The 19,128-nt window shown below is 39.9% G+C and overlaps 1 protein-coding gene across 1 annotated transcript in view; it reads left to right on the top strand.

Annotated features, from left to right (window-relative positions):
- The window catches only part of SPON1 (spondin 1), a 231,992-nt gene that overhangs the window by 59,310 nt on the left and 153,554 nt on the right, over window positions 1-19,128 (top strand). The window contains exon 3 of the mRNA XM_039863655.1: window positions 1,764-1,897. Coding sequence (XP_039719589.1) covers window positions 1,764-1,897 — 134 coding nt within the window. The remainder of the gene's footprint in view (window positions 1-1,763; window positions 1,898-19,128) is intronic.

The raw sequence follows: 19,128 nt of genomic DNA on the forward strand, positions 1-19,128 counted from the left end.
AGATATTTGTTAATGTTGAGAAATTTTTATCTAGAAAGTCCTACAAATCAGCAAGAAAAGGACAGGAAAATCCACTGGCAAAGATTCTGAGTAGGCAATTCACAGAAGGAGAAACCTGATAAATTCGTTAAGAGATGCTTCAATTCATTAGTATTCAATTAAAACAAGATACTACTTTCCAGCTATCAGATTGAAAACTATTAGAAAGTTTAGCAATCACAGTACTGGTGAAGATATGGGGAAATGGGAACATTTGTGTATAGCTAATAGAATAAAAGTAGGTATCGCCATTCTATAAAACAATCTGGAAGTATTTAGTGAAATTAATATGGTTATATCCACAACCCAACAACCCAGCAACCCCACTACATGATTTATATTGCTGAGAAACTCTCACATGGGTCCGCAAGTAGAGCAGCATGAGAATCTTCATTGCAGCAATGTTTATGGAGGCAGAGAGCCAAGTGCTCCTCGCTGAGAGAGTGGGTATGTAAAACGCGGTCTAAACATGCAGTGGAATACTAGACAACAGTAAGAATCAATGAATTACATTCACATGAAATAACATTGACAAATTCCAAAAGCATAAGGTTAAGTGAAAGAAACATTAAAACACTCACAAAACAATTCTATATAACTTCTCTCTCACACACACACACACACACATTAAATATTTAGGAGTAGGTGATAAATAAAGGAGGGAAATGGGAGTAGGGTAAAGAAAATAGAGATAAACAGAAGGAAATAGATTGCCTTTACTTTGTCCTGTGATGAAAATATATGATGAACTAAGGAGTTTAAGTGATTTAATTTTTTTTACCTGCTGTGCTAAAAGGAAGAGGAATTTTTAAAAGTAAAATAAATACAATTATGGGTACAATGATCTCATCAGATTATATTTGAAGATCAAATGAGTAATTCAGAAAAAAAGCACTTACTTTGGTGTCTGGGATGTACTAAACACTCAATAAGTGGTATCTCTTAATGTCATTAACACTATATAGCTACTACCAATCAACGAGTTGGCACTTAAGACCAGTAGAATTTAGATGATTTCCCCCAAAAGATCGTTCTAGGTCTAATAGTCTATAGTTCTACTAGATAGATAGGCAAGTACTGGCAGCAGACCCAGAAGCAAGCAAGAAAAATGCTGAAAGCAGTTTTGGGGAATGGCTGCCAGCTCTTTTGCAATGTCATAGGAAACCTTTATGGGTAACTTGGGAGAGCCTAATTTAATGCACAAATTAAGAAAGTAGAGATTGCACAAGTAAGCAGTGCTATGAAGCTAGGGGACTTATGTACTTTGGTATACTTCTTCCAAAAGGGTGCTTTTTTTTTTTTCTAACGTTTTAATTTCAAGTTCTAAAATTGTAGTCGAATTACAAAATCTAGCTATATAGAGAGTGTTTGCTTTGGATTTTCTCTTCCCATCCTTCTCTTCCTTCCCTAAAGTGGGACACAGCTTATCTGAGTGAAATGAGCAAGATCATCACCTAGTGGCCTGTTCCTCAAAGTGCTGACACAAGATCCTGGTCCCAGAGAGCGTAGGAGAACATGTGTCAAATCCTTGCCCTCATGTTAATTCAACAAGCATTGACTGGAACTGTATGCCAAGCACTATTCTGGTGTCTGGGGATCTAGAGCTGCTAACACAAAATGACAGGTTTAAAAATAAAATTAAGGAAGTGTCAACGCGGAAACTTAAGAGCCTTCCCAAAGCGAAGCTCATTTTAATGTGTTTATTTTCTGCTGGTTTTCCGTAGATCATAGATGAAGAAGAAACACAATTTATGAGTAACTGCCCCGTTGCGGTCACTGAAAGCACCCCACGGAGGAGGACGCGGATCCAAGTGTTCTGGATAGCGCCACCAGCAGGATCGGGCTGTGTCATTCTAAAGTAAGTGAGCATGGCATTCTTGTAACACTTCACTCCCCTTCCCTGTGGTCCATCAAAGACTTCACGTTGTGGTTGCAGTAAGAAAAGTGGCTTTGTTGAATCATCAGGCAAGTTGCATCATTTCTCTGTCCTCAGTTATCTCGACTCTAAAATAGGACTATGGGACATCACTGGTGAAGTGCTATAACAGAATCATTCACCAGAATCTCTATTTGCATCATTCGGTGATTGTCCTGGCCACTGTCTGTCTTCCTAGAGGTAAAGATACTAGAGCTACTTTAGAAAGATTTACAAACCCGGTAAATATAATCTGTGACCTCCTCCATCTGAAATTTAATATCTGGTACCCTTAAACCACATTAGGCTGACCTGAGATCCAATTGTAACCTCTGTTAGCCTCCGGCTCTGCTTTATGATTCAATCTTCTTCCTTCCCCCATCAAAATTGCCCTCTTATGCCACTTCCTGTGGGGCCTCCTGATCCTCCTTTTGGTGAGTTACAGCAGATGATAACAGGTGTTAACAACCTAATAGTTTTCCTCTGAAACGTAGCATTATCTCAAATCTGTGTCTCTGAAATTATATGTCATAGAAAGGTATTCAGGGAGATGTAATAAGTGGGCAGGAAAGACCACTGAAATGAGAACAGAGGCTATTTATTCAGAGCTTGCTATATGGCAAGGAAGTCAGCTGCCATCATTATCGTTTCAGAGACTCAAAGGCAGGCAGAGGAGTGGGAAAGCTTTATAGTAAAAAAAGAGAAGACTGCAGGAACATTCCGATTGGAGATTATTGGCATAAGGAAGATGGAAGCGGGTCAACTAGAAGTGAAACATTTTAAGCAATTGGTTTGGAGAGTGTCTTTGGCTCTTTTTTTTTTCGGTTGGTCCCGAGTTGGAAATAGAGGAGGCAGCGGGGGCAAAAATTAGTCATTAGTTGGTCAAATCAGTCATTGACCAAGTCCTAAACTTTGTGGGCTGATAGCTTCAGAGCTTATGGTTTGACCTTCCAAACCAGTTGCTGCAGAGGTTGGGGATAAGAGTTCTATTATCACTGTCATATATGGCCTGGCCATTGTCCATTAGTATGTTCAATTTCTCAGCCTGGAGACCAGTTCTCAGCTTGGCTTTCTAGTACCCACACCCCTGCCCATGGTGACCCTATCACTCCATAGAGCCTGGAGCTTTGAAGAAGAAAGTCGGAAAACATCAGATCTCTGTGATGAGTCTTCCTGCTCTAAAAACCCTTATCCTTCTGGCCTAGGTCTTTGATTTTCTTTGATTTTTTTGTTCCCACAATCCAGAGGCATTTGATCTGCCTGGTGGAAGCCATAAAGGCATAATAATGAACATGTGAACATATGTTTATTTATTAAAAGTTAACCAATGTGGCTTGAGTATACACTTATTTTTTCAACAAATGTAACTGAGCTATCTGCTCAGGCATCCAGGATACACAGACAACTCAGGTATGTTCGTTCTTGGCCCTTGAGGTTCTCATGGGCCAGTTGGAGGAGAGAGAAAAGGTCAGCCGATATTGTCTATGTACCAGGAACTCAGCTGCACATCTAGTATCTGATTTAATCTTCACAACAAACTACCCCATTTTACAGAAGAGTCAGGAACCAGAGAATTAGGCCAGTTTCTTGAAGTCATACATCCATGTAATTCTAAAGCCCCATGTTCTTCCTTCCTTTGGTTTTTCTGAGGAATTAAATATAGACTACAACTACTCACTAAAGAAATAATTTCTATAGGTAAGACATAAGTACATTCACGTTGCAGAGTTACAGAAAGTACTGAAATACAGAAAAGTACAGAATTTAAGAAAAATGAAAAATCCCTGATATTACCCCCAATAAATCCCAGTGTCCTACTCAAAGTTAGCAAAAGATATCAATTTAGTGTACATTCTTTAGACTTATTTGTGCATTTATCTTCCTATAAGTAAACATAAAAGAACACATTTTCATTATTGTGAAAATTTAAATTTACACGAATGGTATCATGGTCTACATGGGTGACGTCCCGAACTTGAATGAGTTTTCACTAAATAAAATATGTTAGAGAGATTTTCCGGTCAGGACACATAAATCTACTTATTTTTTTAAATGATTGCGTATAATCTGGAATGGGAATGTGTTACTCGTTCTACAACTGATGGACATTTAAATCGTTTCCAGTTTTTTACTATCACAAATAATACTATGATGAACATCCCTTGTAAATGCCTCTTTGAGCAAATATGCAAATTTTTACCCCTGGTTGATACCAAGAAATGGGATCATAAGGGACGCACATTTATCATTTTAATAGACACTGTCAGATTTTCCTCCAAAAAGTTTGCCAACTTGAACATTCTATGAAAAAGAGCCTTACTCACTCAGTTCTTGATATTATCAATCTTTAAAGTTCCACCAATCTGATAGTTAAAAATCTTATGTTAATTTGCATTTTTCTGATTATTAGAAATATTAAGAATTTTTTCATATATTTATTCTATTTCTGTCTCCTCTGCTGTGAATGGCCTATTTATATTCTTATCTGTCTTCTCAGTAATATATCTTTGAAAAATTAATTTTAAAGTATTTAAATATAAAATTATATAAAATATATTTTATAAAAAAATATATTATACATATAAGTATATGTAAATATAGAAATATAAATTTTTATATATATTTAATGTATTTAAAATTGATATTTATATATTCCAAATAATAACATCTTATTATAAATTTCAAATATTTCTTTTTACCTTTCTTTTAACTATGTTTAGGAGTGTCTAATTATCCAGAAATTTGAAATTTTGATTTTAATCAAATGAATTTCTCCTTTCCCTTATTAATCTTCCTATATCCAAGGTTATAAATATATTCCCATGTTTTTAATATTTTTACAAATTTAAAAATAAGTTTAGGTCTTTCTTCTTCCTGGAATTTAATTTTGTGAATGATATGGTACGAATAAGTCCCAATAGAAAATAGATGACACAGTTAAAACGAGGTACCAAAGGGTCAGTTTAATAAGGGGTCTATTTACAACGATGCAATGAAAACAACAGTGAGAGGAGGCTTTACCACCCAGAACTGATGGGGCAAGAGGTGGGGAAAGAGGGGACAAAGCAGAGAAGACCCTCACCTCCCTGAAGCTGAGACTTTTGGTTAAGGGAAGCAACTAGCCTGAGGTGACCCCATTGGGACTCCTACCCCATCCCTTTCCTCTAATTTCTTGCCACTTCTCCCCTTTGGCCTGGCCCCAAGTATGAGGATGACGGAGCCATCTAATATTGATATAGATTCTCCTCTCAGGCAAAGACCAGGGTGCCAAAGAATGGAGAAGGTATCTGGAGAAGCAAGCCAAGGACATCCAGGACAGATAGGAAATCAAAATCTACCTATTTTTCTCAAAATGGCTAGTTAGTTGTCCCACATCCATTTATCAAATAGTTTGTCCTTTCCCTGATTGTTTGACATACTACTTTATCAAATATAAAATTTGTATACAGGTCTGTTCTGTTGATCTTTTTATCTATTCCTGCATGAAACTCACATCATTTAATAGGATAATTTTATTTTATGTTTTGATAGTAAGTCATCGTTCATTAATCTTCTGGTTCAAAATGTTCATGGCCATTCAGGCAGATTCATAATTCTAGATGAATCATAGAATAAGTTTGTTGTATTCAATAAAAACTTATATTGGGATTTTGAATGGTGTTGCTTTGAATTAGTAGTTTAATGTTAGAAAAGTCAGAAACATGGAATATTCCTTATTTATTTAGGTATTTTATGTTCTTCAGCAAAGCAATGTAGTTTTTCTTCATTGAGGTTGCAAATTCTTATGAGACTTTTTCCCCCATAGATACTTTATAGTTTTATTGCCTTTTTTGGCTTTTTTCTCCCCTATTATACCTCTCTAATCATTGATTGCTTGTGTTTAGGAATCCTATTGATTCTTATACCTTAAGTTTGAATCTGGACATTGCTAAACTCTCTTGATCGTTCTAATAACTTGTTCTTTCATGCTTTTGGGAAATAATGAATAAGTATAGTTTTGTTTCTTTTTCATGTTTTAGTTTATTATCTATCATCTCTAGTAGAATATTAAATGGTAGTATTTACGGTTATTTCTTATTTTAATGGGAATACTATTATATTCCACTTTTAAGTAAAACGTGAAATACAGTACTAGCCGAGCAAGTTTCCTTCTTTTTCATGTGGAAGGTGGTGTTTGGGAAACCAACCAATCAGCATTCCATATCATGTGCCCAGAGCATACCAGCACTGAGGGAGACACTGAGTAGAAACAATGGTCCTGACTTTCGAGACACTTTCAGTCTAGTTTTGGTATAAATAAAAATAATATATATATAATAATAATATGTATGCAAAAGTTAGCAAACCCAAGGCAGACATGAACTGGGGACAAATTAAGCATGGCTAGTCAGAAAGGAATGAGTAAGGACTGGAATAATGAGAGCACCAGAGCTTCTTGAAAAGGTTCATTTATATCTTGAAGGCTGTAGTAGGGTTTGGATAAATGGACAAAAGAGAATAGATTATTCTAGGTGAAGGAGGTAGCAAGAGTGAAAACTGAAGTGAGAGCTTAGAGTAAGAGTAAAGATGGCAGCCCGGGGAGACAATAAACAGATAGACTGTGTGAGATTAGAAGGTCTTTGGGGACCAAAATTCATTGCTTAATCATTGAGATCCTCCAATGTCAAGATAAAGAGATTGAACTTGATTCAAGAGGAAGGAGGGAGCTATTAGCCATCGTTAAACAGAGTGGACATTTTTGAAGGAAGGTTTGCTAAAAAGTTAGCAAGGACACTGAAATCTGGCAGCAAAGTTCAGGACAGATGAAAGGCGAGGTGCCAACTTTGCTGCAGAGCCCTCACTTGCAAAAAGGAGCATTTGTGTTGCAGTGTTTGGGCAATATTCCTGGGAGGTGACAGCCTGGTAGGGTAAGCTGCAGCGTCTACTAAAAGTTCTGTAGATGACAGCTCCGAAGCCTGCTTCGTTGGTTGTACTCCTTTGCCCAGGAGGGCTGGGAAGGGAAGCACATAGCAAGTACAACTTTCCTTTTGGCACAAACCTGACACCATTTCCATTTTCTGTTTGGATGCAAAGATTTGAAGATTTCTAAATTACAGGATTTCCAGGCAGCCCTCCTTATAGCCTTCTCCCTACAAATGAATGACCCGGCACTTAAAGTTTTCCTGGCATTCTACAATGCTGCAAGAACGCTGAATGAAAACCACTATGGCAAAGTAGCAACAGATTGAAAGAAAAAACCCTCGTGACTGGAATAGATATTTACAAGACCCCACAGAGAAAGTCCTGTCCCATTGAGTCTGATGATAATTTTGTCCCCTGAAGTGATCCTCTCTTTCATACATTTATTGTATTTATTACGTACTCTTATTATTAAATTTCCGACATGCCTTTGTCACTTCTTGGGAAGGTCTGAGATTTGGGTCATCCTACTCCTGAGGAGACAGTCACTTGGTGAACCATTTGGGGAATTCAACCTTCTGCAACAATGGTTGGTTACAAGGAGTAATAATAGTAAAGAGCTAAACCTTGTTCTTGGTGTATTAAAAAATACGTATTTGATTTTCACAACCTTAGGGTACTAAAGGGGAAGCTAAGACACAGAGTGATTAAGTAACTTGCTCAAGATTGCAGTGACAGCTCTGGGATTTAAACAGAAGCATCTGAACTCTGGAGTCTGTGAATCTTTTTACTGTATGCTACCATCTCAGACTGATGCCACGGGGTCAGGTTCAGCTCTGACTTCTCCCTCTCCCCTAACATCATTAGTTGCCAGGTTAGTCTCTCCTGTTTATCACTTGCTTTGCATTCACTGCCTTATACACAGACACTTCTTGCCTCACTATTACAGGAACCTCCTAATTGCTTACCCTAGCACCTTCCTCACACTGGTCTAAGACTTGCAGTCCTCATACACAGCTGAGTCACACTACTTACCTAACAAACTTAATGGGGCTTTTCATCACCTTCAAGAGTAAGTCTAGAATCCTGATAGGTCTCCCTACATCCTTTGCCAGAGTCCCTCACCAGCCTCTTCTTCCACTGAATCCCTCCTTGAACATTGTTCTCCAGCCATTCTTGTCTGTTCATTCTCTTGAGAACATTCATTGAATGCCTCCTGTGTGTGGGAACTGAGGACTCAGGCTGTCTTTGAGGATGTCACAGTCTAGTGGTGAAACACAACAAAACAAATAATATGGTCCACAGTCTTTCATCTGCAATTCTGAAATTCAACAAGCTCTAAAATCCAAAAGAGTTTTCTTAACTCATTTAGGGCCCAAACCTACCCTGAACTGACTTAAAATTAGTTATACTCTCAGTATAAATATTAATGCGTTTGATGCCACCCCAGACCTTAATCAGCGTATTACAAAATATATGGAATTTGCACGGTATCATCTTTCTGAAATCTAAAAATATTCTGAATTCTGAAACACATCTGGCTTCAGGGCTATCAGATTAGGGACCTTTGCCCTGTTGATACGATGTGAGGGGAGGGGAGTTTGATAATGGAAGTATCAGTCAGAGAGTTGGAGGAGTACAGATGGGGCAGTCTCTGGCAGAACCAGGTTTCACATAAATGTTAAAAAGAAGCAATTCGCTTCTTGCCAGTGAAATAACCTACTCCCACCTGCAGCCCCTGCAAGATTTAATTTTCTCCATTAGCAAAGAATAAAGTCAAAATGCCTTAGCATGGTGTCTAGGGCCCTTCGTGACTTGTCCCAGACGCCTTACAGCCTCATCAGTAGGCACTTCTCCTTCCCACACAGACTGTGAGCTTCATGGAGGACGTGATCATTTTCACTCCTCTTTATGGCTCTAATACAGGGATTGGCAAACCACAGACTATAGGCCAAATCCAGCCCGTGGGTTTGTTTTGTTTGTTTGTTTCTTTGTTTTGTTTTGTAAATAAAGTTTTATTGGAACACAGCCACATTCATTCATTTAAGTATCATTTAGGGCAACTTTCACACTAAGCAGCAGAATCAAGAATTTGCAAAAGAGATCTTATGGCCTGCAAAGGCTAAAATATTTTTTCTCTGGAGCTTTATAGAAAAATCATATTGATCCCTGCTCTGATGCTTCTTCCAGTGCTAACAACTCAATAATTGCTGATTTCTGTCCCAGATTCTCCCCAAAGCCCATCTAAGATAAAGGCTTATATGCAAGTAGTTTATTTGAGAAGTAATCACAGGTAACAGGAGGGGTGGGGAACAGATATGATTTAGTCAGGTGTTATTGACTTGGCCATCACTGTAGCAAGTGGTGCTTGATCCTGCTGGGACCTTTTAAGAAGGCTATGACGTGTGTCTCAGAACAGTATGCCCAGGGATGTAGGCTTCCATCCTCCGTTGATCAAGGGCGTCCCCATAAGCATTAACTCCCCTGTATTTCTGAGTTGCACACATATGAGTGATCATAACATTCTGAATACATACTACAGCATCAGAGAAGTTCTAGCACAGGAAGCAAGAGGTACACCATGCGGGCAGGGTGTGCATCATCCAATTACAGTGGAGCAGAGTTGGTTACTGCAATAGTGCTGGAGTCAGAATTGGATGAGACAATGTGAAGAGGCATATAGAAGTGCCCAGTGCATCGATTAGTATAAATAACAGTGTAAGTAGCTTAGATTTATTGCCAAGCACTATGCTAGGTGCAGCACATGTCTTATCTCATTTAATCCTCATAAAAGCTTATAAGGTCTTCTCTATATTATTTCCATTTTGTTAATGTGAAAACTGAGGTTTAGAGAGTTTATATTTAGTGTAATAAAGCAGTTAAGTCATGAAGCTGGGCCTTAAAGCTGATTCCAAAGCCCTTGTCACCAGGAAACTATACTGACTGAGCTTGACCAGCCCCCACCCCTCACCCTTGCCTTCTGCCTCAGTTGGTTTGATGGAGGACTACCTGTGGAGGGAAATGTCGTTTCTCAAGTAAGGAAACTAAATGTCATTTTTAAAATGGAAAACAAACCCAGGGATCTGGCAAGAGAAAGGCTTGTTAGTAGGAAGAGAGGTTGAATATTAAGAAGGAATTAACTAACACTCATAATACTCTGTACCTTCACAGAGCTCATCAGCTCTTTTTATTTTAGAAGGAAATAACATAGAAAACTCACATGAGATGACTTTTTTGTATGATTTAGAGGAAGCTGGCAGGGTTAGGAGGATCTGATGTGGCGGGGGTACAGCTTACCCCACAATTTTCCTGGCATTAGATATTGAGAAGAACCGCAGGCTTCTTTGTCATAAATCAGGATGGCTTTCTATTAAGGTTGGATAGGACCTCAGCGATGCTAACCAGAGGAGGAAGCAAGGAGTCTGAAGAAAAGGGAGCGAAAAACCCTCAGCAGATGAAGTGGCTGGTTCTTGGGAGAGTATTTGGAAAGACCAGGTCATGGCTAAAAGGGCAACATATGCTTGGTCCAGGAAGACTTAGATATCCTGAGACCTGCCATCGAACAGGTGAAATCCAGATGCCAGAAGTTCCTGAAAGGCCAGCAGTGGCAGGATTCCGGGGGAGCTGTCCAATGGCAGCAGAGTTTCACTCAGCAGCTGGAGTTGCAGGTGCAGGATTGAGCCCCCAGGACAGGAAACTGGCAAGAATAAAACAAGAAATACAGGCTGCAAAGGAGCTCCAGGCGCAGCAGTACACTGAAGCTCAGGTGGGGACACTGAAGCCATGCTCTATAGATGGTGCCAACATTGCAAGGGGCTGGGGGCTGATGGCAACTTGGTGGGCATGTGTGAGTACATGGTCGGCACCAGCGGTGCACCAGGGCCCACGGCCCGAGCAGCAAGACTCGTCCCAGTCCTCTCCCATTGATGAAACAGAAGTTGCCAATATATTCCTTGCCCTGATCACAGTGGGATCAAAGTATGATGCTTTGACCCTGCCGACACTTTTAAAATTGAAATCAAATTCACATACCATGAACGTAGCCATTTTAAAGTTATCAATTCAGTAGCATCTAGTACCTTCACAATGTTGAGCAACTACCACCTCTATCTAGTTCCAAAACATTTCCATTGCTCCAAAGTAAAACTACTCACTAAGCAGTTTATCCCCATTCTCCTCTCCCTCCAGCCCTTGGCAACCACCAGAAGGCAAGCACCTTCTGCCTCAATGGATTTACCTATTCTTGGCATTTCACATAAATGGGATCATATGATGAGATCTTTTGTATCTGGCTTTTTTCACTTACTGTAATGTTTTTGAGGTTTATCCATGTTGTAGTAGGCATTGGTACTTTATTCCTTTATAGATCTGAATGATATTCCATTACATGCATATACCACAATTTATTTATCCCGATGGACATTTTTGCCATGAAATGGTCAAAGGATAAACATGGAAACGTTTGGGCAACAGCGAAAAAGTAGCAGATAGTTTCATATTTACATTAATTTTTCAGCCCATGTATTGTTTTTAACCAGGGAATACACACAATAGAAGTGTTGCTCCACTCCTGAGCCTTCCCCCTCCCCCAAGAAGGACAAGGATGACTCTGGGACAAGAGTAGAAAAGGACAAAGAAATGGTTCCACACCTACTTTGTCTTTTAGGGTCATGAAGTAAGTGTGAAAAAGGTCAGCATATTTTATCCTGTGACCAAAATGGCGTTATTAGATCTTTTACACCCAGTAGGCAACCACAGTGTCACAAAGTCATATATCTGGGCATTCGTGACTTCACCTGAAAGAATCGCAAGCTGAAGCCCACTGAAAACACAAACGACGCTGCAAGATGAGCAGGGGGTCCTCAGTGTTGTAGAAGTAGACATGCCTCCAGATGCTCACAGCTCTGTCACCATTCACTTTCAACTACTAATCAAGTAATTCTTCCTGGATTATTTGCTTCCCCGGAAGCCTGCTTGCCACAGAGAATACCCAACCTAAAGCTAATGAAGAAGTGAGATTATATAAGAAGAAAGAATGTACCCTACTCCTTCCATGATTAATTATTGCAGGCTGATTTTAGCTACATTTTTCCTTGGGAAGTTCCCTAAGATTTCACATTTAACAGCCCCAGGAAGCTGGGAAAACAGAGGAGAATAAAGCTCCTTTAGATCTTAGTTCTATGCTATTCATAAATGAAAATCATTGTTAATTTAGAGTTTGACAGCTGTGGTGCATTTGTAAGTTCAGGGCAGCTGTCATCAGCACTCCAGCTTATTTTTCAAACAGATGTCTAATTTGACTTTAGTGCTATTACCAATTTTTGAGGAGAAAGACTGGGGAAAGCAGAAACAGAAATAATTATTATATTCATCATTTGCTTTCCTTTCAAAACATAAATCAGCATGATTAACAACGACATCAGAATTGCTCTAATTGCAGTTTTGGGTGTAGGACTGGTTAGCCATCATCTTCTTGCTGATCCAAAGTCCATTTTTTCTCTAAAGTTAGAGGCTGTTTTGTGATAATTACACCCAGACTCTGAACAACGGTCCCAGCTATCCAGAAAAGCCTTCCAGAGTCTAGGAAAAATCGAGGAGTGGTGAATGATGGGTGACTGGGCCACAACCTCAGATGAAAGCCGCAGGGCTGAGTCTTGTCTTGTGGAATCAGGAAACCAGAGAGAGCAAACAGAGCCCTCAGAATGGCAGCCAAGGTCTCCCACTCCCTAACATATCTACCATGCTTACGTGGCTTAGGCAACTGGGCTCGTGCATGCTCGCAGTGTGCAAATCAGTCTCAGTGTATAAAATTAAACACATCTGTGGCTCCACGTAGAAATCTGATGAGTCAGAATGTACTTTAACAGGCTCTGCTGTTTCAGTCCATGTTGCTTGGAGGGAATCTTCCTTCACATCAGCTGGGTTGCTAGGTGAACCCACTTCCTGGATCCGGTTTCTCTACAGTTGCCTTTTTGTGTTTGGCTTTCAGTGGTCTCCCTTGGCTTTTACTTTTACCATCAATCATGTGTTCAGTCATGGCTCCCAGTACCTCTTTAACAATGCCTCTGTAGCAGGAATACTAGATGCAGTAACATGTGTATTGTATCTTTGTACATTGAGATGGAAGACTCGCCTTGCCTTCCTCAGTCAACAGCTGTGATACGTGCCATGCTAATACGTGCTATGCTAAAGAAGAATCCACGCTAATGAAAATTGGGTAGATGTCTTGGATCCCAACTCTTAAGTCATGGTTTGATATAGGAATAGTCCACAACCTGATTCAACTAATGCTAGAAATAACAGGACACTCTAAATAGAACCAAAGATGTGCACTCTGAGGACAAAGTCTGACTCCTCGAATGGTGGCCCCCAAATCTTTTTAAATAGAAAGTATTATTTGCAGATTATTAACCAGGAACCAATTCTTTTTTAACCATAGAAAAGATCAGGCTTCTGCCAGATTGACCACCCAAGAAGTTTGGGAAATCATTAGGGAATTATTACATGTATCAAAAACTTGTGGCCATTGCTGGCCACCCCAGCTATCTACCTGGGTCTAGACTGTGTGTCTGTTCCTCAGGCAGCTGCTTCTCTACCTTTGCTCCATGCTTAGAGTCCATCCTTTAATAATCCCACATCAGAGCCAGGGCCAAGCGACAATGGTTAATAAGATGTTGAAAGCTTGGGGAGTGCCAGATGGGAATTATAACACAGAGAACCTATATAACTGGCTTATAGGTTTGCCTGCTCTCAAGACCCAGAAGACTAAGCTCATCCTTGGGGGTTTCCAAGGGCATCAGGTTCCTTGCCTAACCTCAAGGACCAGTTACTTCCCCCCAAAAGAATGCCTCTGTACAAGTCCCAGTTGCCCCAAATTCCAGATCCAGCTCCCCTCTGGGCTAGTTTGTTTAGCATTGTAGTTACAAAGGTAGATTCACAGATCTGGCAGCCTGTGATTGGATTCTGGCTCAACCACTTACTGATGATGTTTGTCAAGTCATTTTAAACTCCCAGTGCCTCAGATGATTCCCTATAAAATGGAGATTATAATAATACCTACTTCATAGGGTTTTTGTGAGGATTAAGTGAGTTAATATAGGCATGCAGTGTGTCTAGAACAGTGTCTGGCACAGAATAAGCTCTATACAAGGCTATATTGTTGTTAATATTATTGTTTTGTTGTTATTGCTTTACATTTGCAATAAAATGAAGATCATACTGTAGATGTTTCCTAAGACAAAAGAAGTGGTTTACTCTCAGAAATGAATTTCAGCTTCTGGCATTTAGGATAAAAACTGTACATTTTTAAAGGTGGTATTTTGACTTTCAAAAACTATTAAATTTCAGTCTTACCAGGTCTCCTTTCCTTTTGATTGCTTATTCCTTGCCAATTTGCATAAGAAAGACATAAAACAAAATAGTTGTGTTAAATTTAAAAAGTCAAAACCACAGAAAATAAAAATTAAAATATAACATCAAAACAAGAGGGAGACCAAATCCAAATATACATAGACTCTAAGTTCCCACAGAGTTGTAAGAGTAATGGATTATGCCCATTAAATAAAATGAAAAGCTAGAGGCTATCTGATATAAATAAATACATATGCCAATTAAAGAAATAAATGGATGCATGATAGGAAAGTATGATAAAGAACAAGATGTATAATCTCAAAATATCTGCCCTCAAAATACTTAATAACTACAAAGAGAAAAAACAAGAACTTTATAGTAGAGAGGTCTGGCAGACAACAGTAATAGGACAAATTTTAATTTTAATTATGTGTCACCTAATAGGAAGAAATGAGAAGAAATGATATTCCTGCTAAAGACACATAACCTGAATCTAATTCTGAGGAAACATCAGACAAGCTCAAACATTTTATAGAATTACCAACATGTAATCTCCAAAAGTTTCAAAGCCGTAAAGGTCAAGGAAAGACTGAGGAGCTGTCCTGGATTGAAGAAGACTAAAGAGACACAAAATCTAAGTGCAATGCCGTGATTCTAACCTAGACCTTTGGCTATCAAAAAACAATTGGCAAAATGTCAATGAGATTTGAGGATTAAACATAGTAATATTAATTTCCTAAATCTGATGGTCGTGTCAGATTTAGAGAATATCCTTGTTTGCAGAAAATACACAACAAAGTACTCAAGGTGATCGGATACCATGTCAACCACTCACTCCCAAATGCTTCAGGGGAAAAAAATTCTTTGTACTATTCTTGTAAGTTTTCTTTAAGGTTGAAATGGTTCCAAATTAAAAAGACTCAGCTCAAAGACGGAGTGGAAGGGAAAAAAGGAGAGTTGCTTTTGCATCTTCCTCTCTCTTCTTTCTTTTTCCCTTTTCTTCCTGGCTTCTTCCTCTCGGCACCTTGGGCTTAGATGTGAATGCGAAAACATTGGGTTCGATGGAGAAGACAGACAGGGACTCACAAGCCTCAAAGCCTGGGCCAAATTCATTCATTCCTTGATTCCTGCACGTGGCACAACCATTCCATACCAGGCACCATGCCAGAGGCCGAGGATGCAGAGCCGAGAAGGGCTCATCCTCTCCCACAATCTCACAGAGTGGTGGGAAAGCAGACCAGTGAATGGGCAGCAACTACCAATGTGAATGGGGGCCACCCTGAGAAGAGCTCAGGGCTAGAGTTGGGGCGTGGGGCACCCAGCCCAGTGTGGGATGGTGCAAAAGGGCCACAGGCCACAAACTGTGAAATGACAGAAGGCAACAGGGTAGAGAGAGCGGAGAGAACAGTGTGTGGGAGTGTTCCTAGCGCAGAGAAAGCAAGGAATGTTTGAGGACCTGCAAGTGGATCCTGATGGTGGACCAAGAAGGAGTGTGGTTGGGGCAGAGGTGACACTCAATAAATGTGACTTTTTTCTTTACTTTCGTTTTCTTCTTTGTCCTTTCCTTAGTTAAACTATTCCTTCTTTGAGCATTCAGCTGGGTACTGCTCGAATTTTTTAATAACAGTAATAATAATAGATAAAATATATGCCGACAACCCTATAATGAAGATAGTATTCTCCCACTCAGCAGAGGGGAAACTAAGGAATGACCTGCCCAGCATTGTAAGTAGCAAATCTGGGATTTGAATCTCAGACAGTCTAATTCTACAGCCCATACTTTTGATCTGCCACAGCATATGAGTATATCTTTAACGAAGCTGAATTCTCATGAAGATTGTCTTTTATGGGCCTCAATAGTTCTCTAACTAGAAGGATGGATGGGGGAAATGCTTGTGAACAGCTGTCTGTCGGTGCATCTTACCCACTCAGGTCACCCCCCCACTCCCCCTACTTGCTGCCTCTGCATGGTCAGCAGTCATGCGAGCCCTACTATGGGGCCAGGTAAGCCTGGAGCGTGGGCTGGACCAGATGATGATTGTAACCTGGGTGGCTGCAGAACCAGAGCCGCTCATAGTGGAGGAGGGCAGCAAAGGGCCAAATCGAAGGAAAGCTGAGAATCGGGTCCGAAAGGTCTTCAGTGGGAAAGGCTGTCACAAGGGAAGACATGGGGCACAAAATTGGATCAAGATGGGCAGTTTAGGATGGAAACTGTGAACAAGGCAAAGGTATAAAGTTCCTGTTTGTATGAGATGCCGCAAGTGGAACTTGGCCTCAGCAGGAAGGAACATCAGTGTACCTTTTGCCACCCTCTACCTACTACTACCCCACAGGACTCAATCGTTCATTGACAAACATTTAGTGAGCACCTACTATGTGCTAGGCTTGTGCTAGTTATAAGGGAGGAAAGAAAAGAGAACAAGTCTGAGGGACTGGCATATGAATATTCATTTGAGAACCTGAAATGCCAAGTTCTCTTTGGAGCAAGGCTGAATTTCCATTTTCACTTCAGCCCCTGGAACAAAGCCAGGAAGTGACAGTTACCAGCTGGGGGGCGGGGAGTGTGGGAGGGGAGAAGAGCAAATTTCCCCCAGCAGCTGTTGCCAGGACCATCTCTAAAACAACTCTTTACAGAAAAGTCTAATTATTCCATTATTCCTCCACAACAGGAAAAGTTTCCCTTTCCACACTTCTCTGGCCATCACTACAGATTCTATTGCTAATTGTGTTTTCCAAGATGGTTCTCGACCGCAAACATTTCATTAGACAGTTTGCCCTTTGCAAATGGGCTCTGGGGTCTACAGGTCAAGGTTGGAGTCCTAGCTCTACCAAGTCTGAGCCTGTCGTTCCCCCCCAATCCTCCACCTCTATAGAATGGGGTGAGGAGTTAAGGCATGAGAAGTGCCCCTTAACGTTTTAAAAGTAGCTTATGGTTTACAGAGCACCTTTCAATACGCTTGCAAGGTCAACATCATAATCATCATGGGAAATCGAGGCTCAGAGAGGTAATGTGATTTGAACAGGATCACACAGACCCTGTGAGAAAAGTCAAGGTAGAAACATGCTCTCTACTTTTAAAATAGAAAGGATTTACTGTACTTTTGTGCCTTTTCTTTTATGATGATCAAAGTCATCTTTAATGGTGATAACACTGGGGAGACCTACATATACTATCTTTACTCGGTAATTTAGCTTGGGATTTCTTTGTCATATGGGAGTCAGAAGAGCCCAGTGGAGAAAGCAAGGGGTTGTAGAGTCGAACTCGTTGTGGTCCTAATCCTGCCTCCACCTCTTAGGATTTATATAAACTTGGGCAAGAAACTCGGTCCCTCTGTGCCTTGGCTTTTTTCATCTGCAAAAGAAGGTTATAAAAGTACCTACCTCATAAATAGGAGAATTAAACCAGATAATCTATGTCAGTCATTCTCGACCCTGACTGCAAGTTAGAATCATCTGAGCAGCTTCTAAAACTCACCAGCATCTGGCCTCACCTCTGGAAATTCTGATCTTTTTGGTCTTGAGTGGAATCAGGGTGTCAATACTTTTTAAAGCTCTCCCGAGTGATTCTAATGAGCAGCCAGGGCTGAGAACCCCTGAAGTATGTAAAATGCTCTCTACAGAGTACCTGGCACATAGTAAGTACTCATGTAAGTGGATGCTATTTATTGTTGTACCAGCTGATGATAAAGTCAAGGCATGCAGACTGATACTGGTGAATTGGTACAAACACCCGGTGGGCTCCAGCTACTGTGTGGTGCACTGCAGGTAAGTGCAGAGAGATGAGCAAGAGAATCCCTACTTCATAAGCGTTTAATTAACTCCCTCATTGGGTAGAAGAGGCATAAATACATGAGAAGTTAAATAGCAACACAATGTTTACAGTAGAAGGAAGAAAGGAAGATAACATATTTTCAGACACCTACTTTGTGCTAGGCACTTTCCGTACTAGCTTAGCTCATTAATGTTCACAAGAGTCCCATAAAGTAGGTATTAACCCTAATTTGTAAGGCAGAAAACTGAGGCTCAGGAATGTAATTCACCTACTACACACTGAAGAGGTCGATCAAGATCTGCTTGACTAAAAAGGTCATTCATGCTAGTTTAATGATGATTATAAACAAAAGCAATGAACTAATTGGGATTAGAATTTAAAGGGTTTAAATCGCAGTCCTTATGTATATATGTATGTATGTATTGGTTTATCTGTTATTCCATGTATTATTCCTTCCTTCCTTCCATCTATCCATCCATCCATTCATCCATCCATCCACTCATCCATCCAATTCTGTTATCCAACATGGCTATAAAATAAGTTTTCACTTTAATCAATATTTTAGTTAATAAGCCAACTCATTGGGTAAATTTTAATTAATTCTCCATTTTCTTGTACAAAGTTTAAAAAAATAGCGTTAAGCTAAACGACATATCATTTCCAATAAATCATAAAGAAATAGGATAGCTGATGTTATGCTTGAAGGTGTGCTAATGGTATCAGAGTTTTTCACATAGATTAACTACCAGTCCTAAACAGTAATACAAATAGGGGAAAACAAAATTAACATGATTAAATATGCTTAGAGACTATTTATTCTATTAATTGTTAAAATTCAGGCAACAGTCAGATTGCAAAGAGACTTGCAGCTGCAGCTCCAAAATAGCTGATCCTCCCCTCAGCTGTTGCTAATTAATGTGAATTTTCCTAATAACAGTTTTATGATGGCAGAGAGACAGTAGTAAATCAAAACAACTTCATTTTTATGCTGATGAGCACTGACAAGAACAACCAAAAGAGCCCGCTAGGATCCAACTACAGGCTTCCATATGTTGCTAACTGTAAGTTTCCATGTGATGTTGCTAGCTGCAGGCTTCCATGTGGTGTTGCTAACTGCAGGCTTACATATGTTGCTAACTGTAGGTTTCCATGT

Source organism: Pteropus medius, unplaced genomic scaffold (genome assembly GCF_902729225.1).
Source record: "Pteropus medius unplaced genomic scaffold, Ma_sr-lr_union100, whole genome shotgun sequence".
Taxonomy (NCBI): domain Eukaryota; kingdom Metazoa; phylum Chordata; class Mammalia; order Chiroptera; family Pteropodidae; genus Pteropus; species Pteropus medius.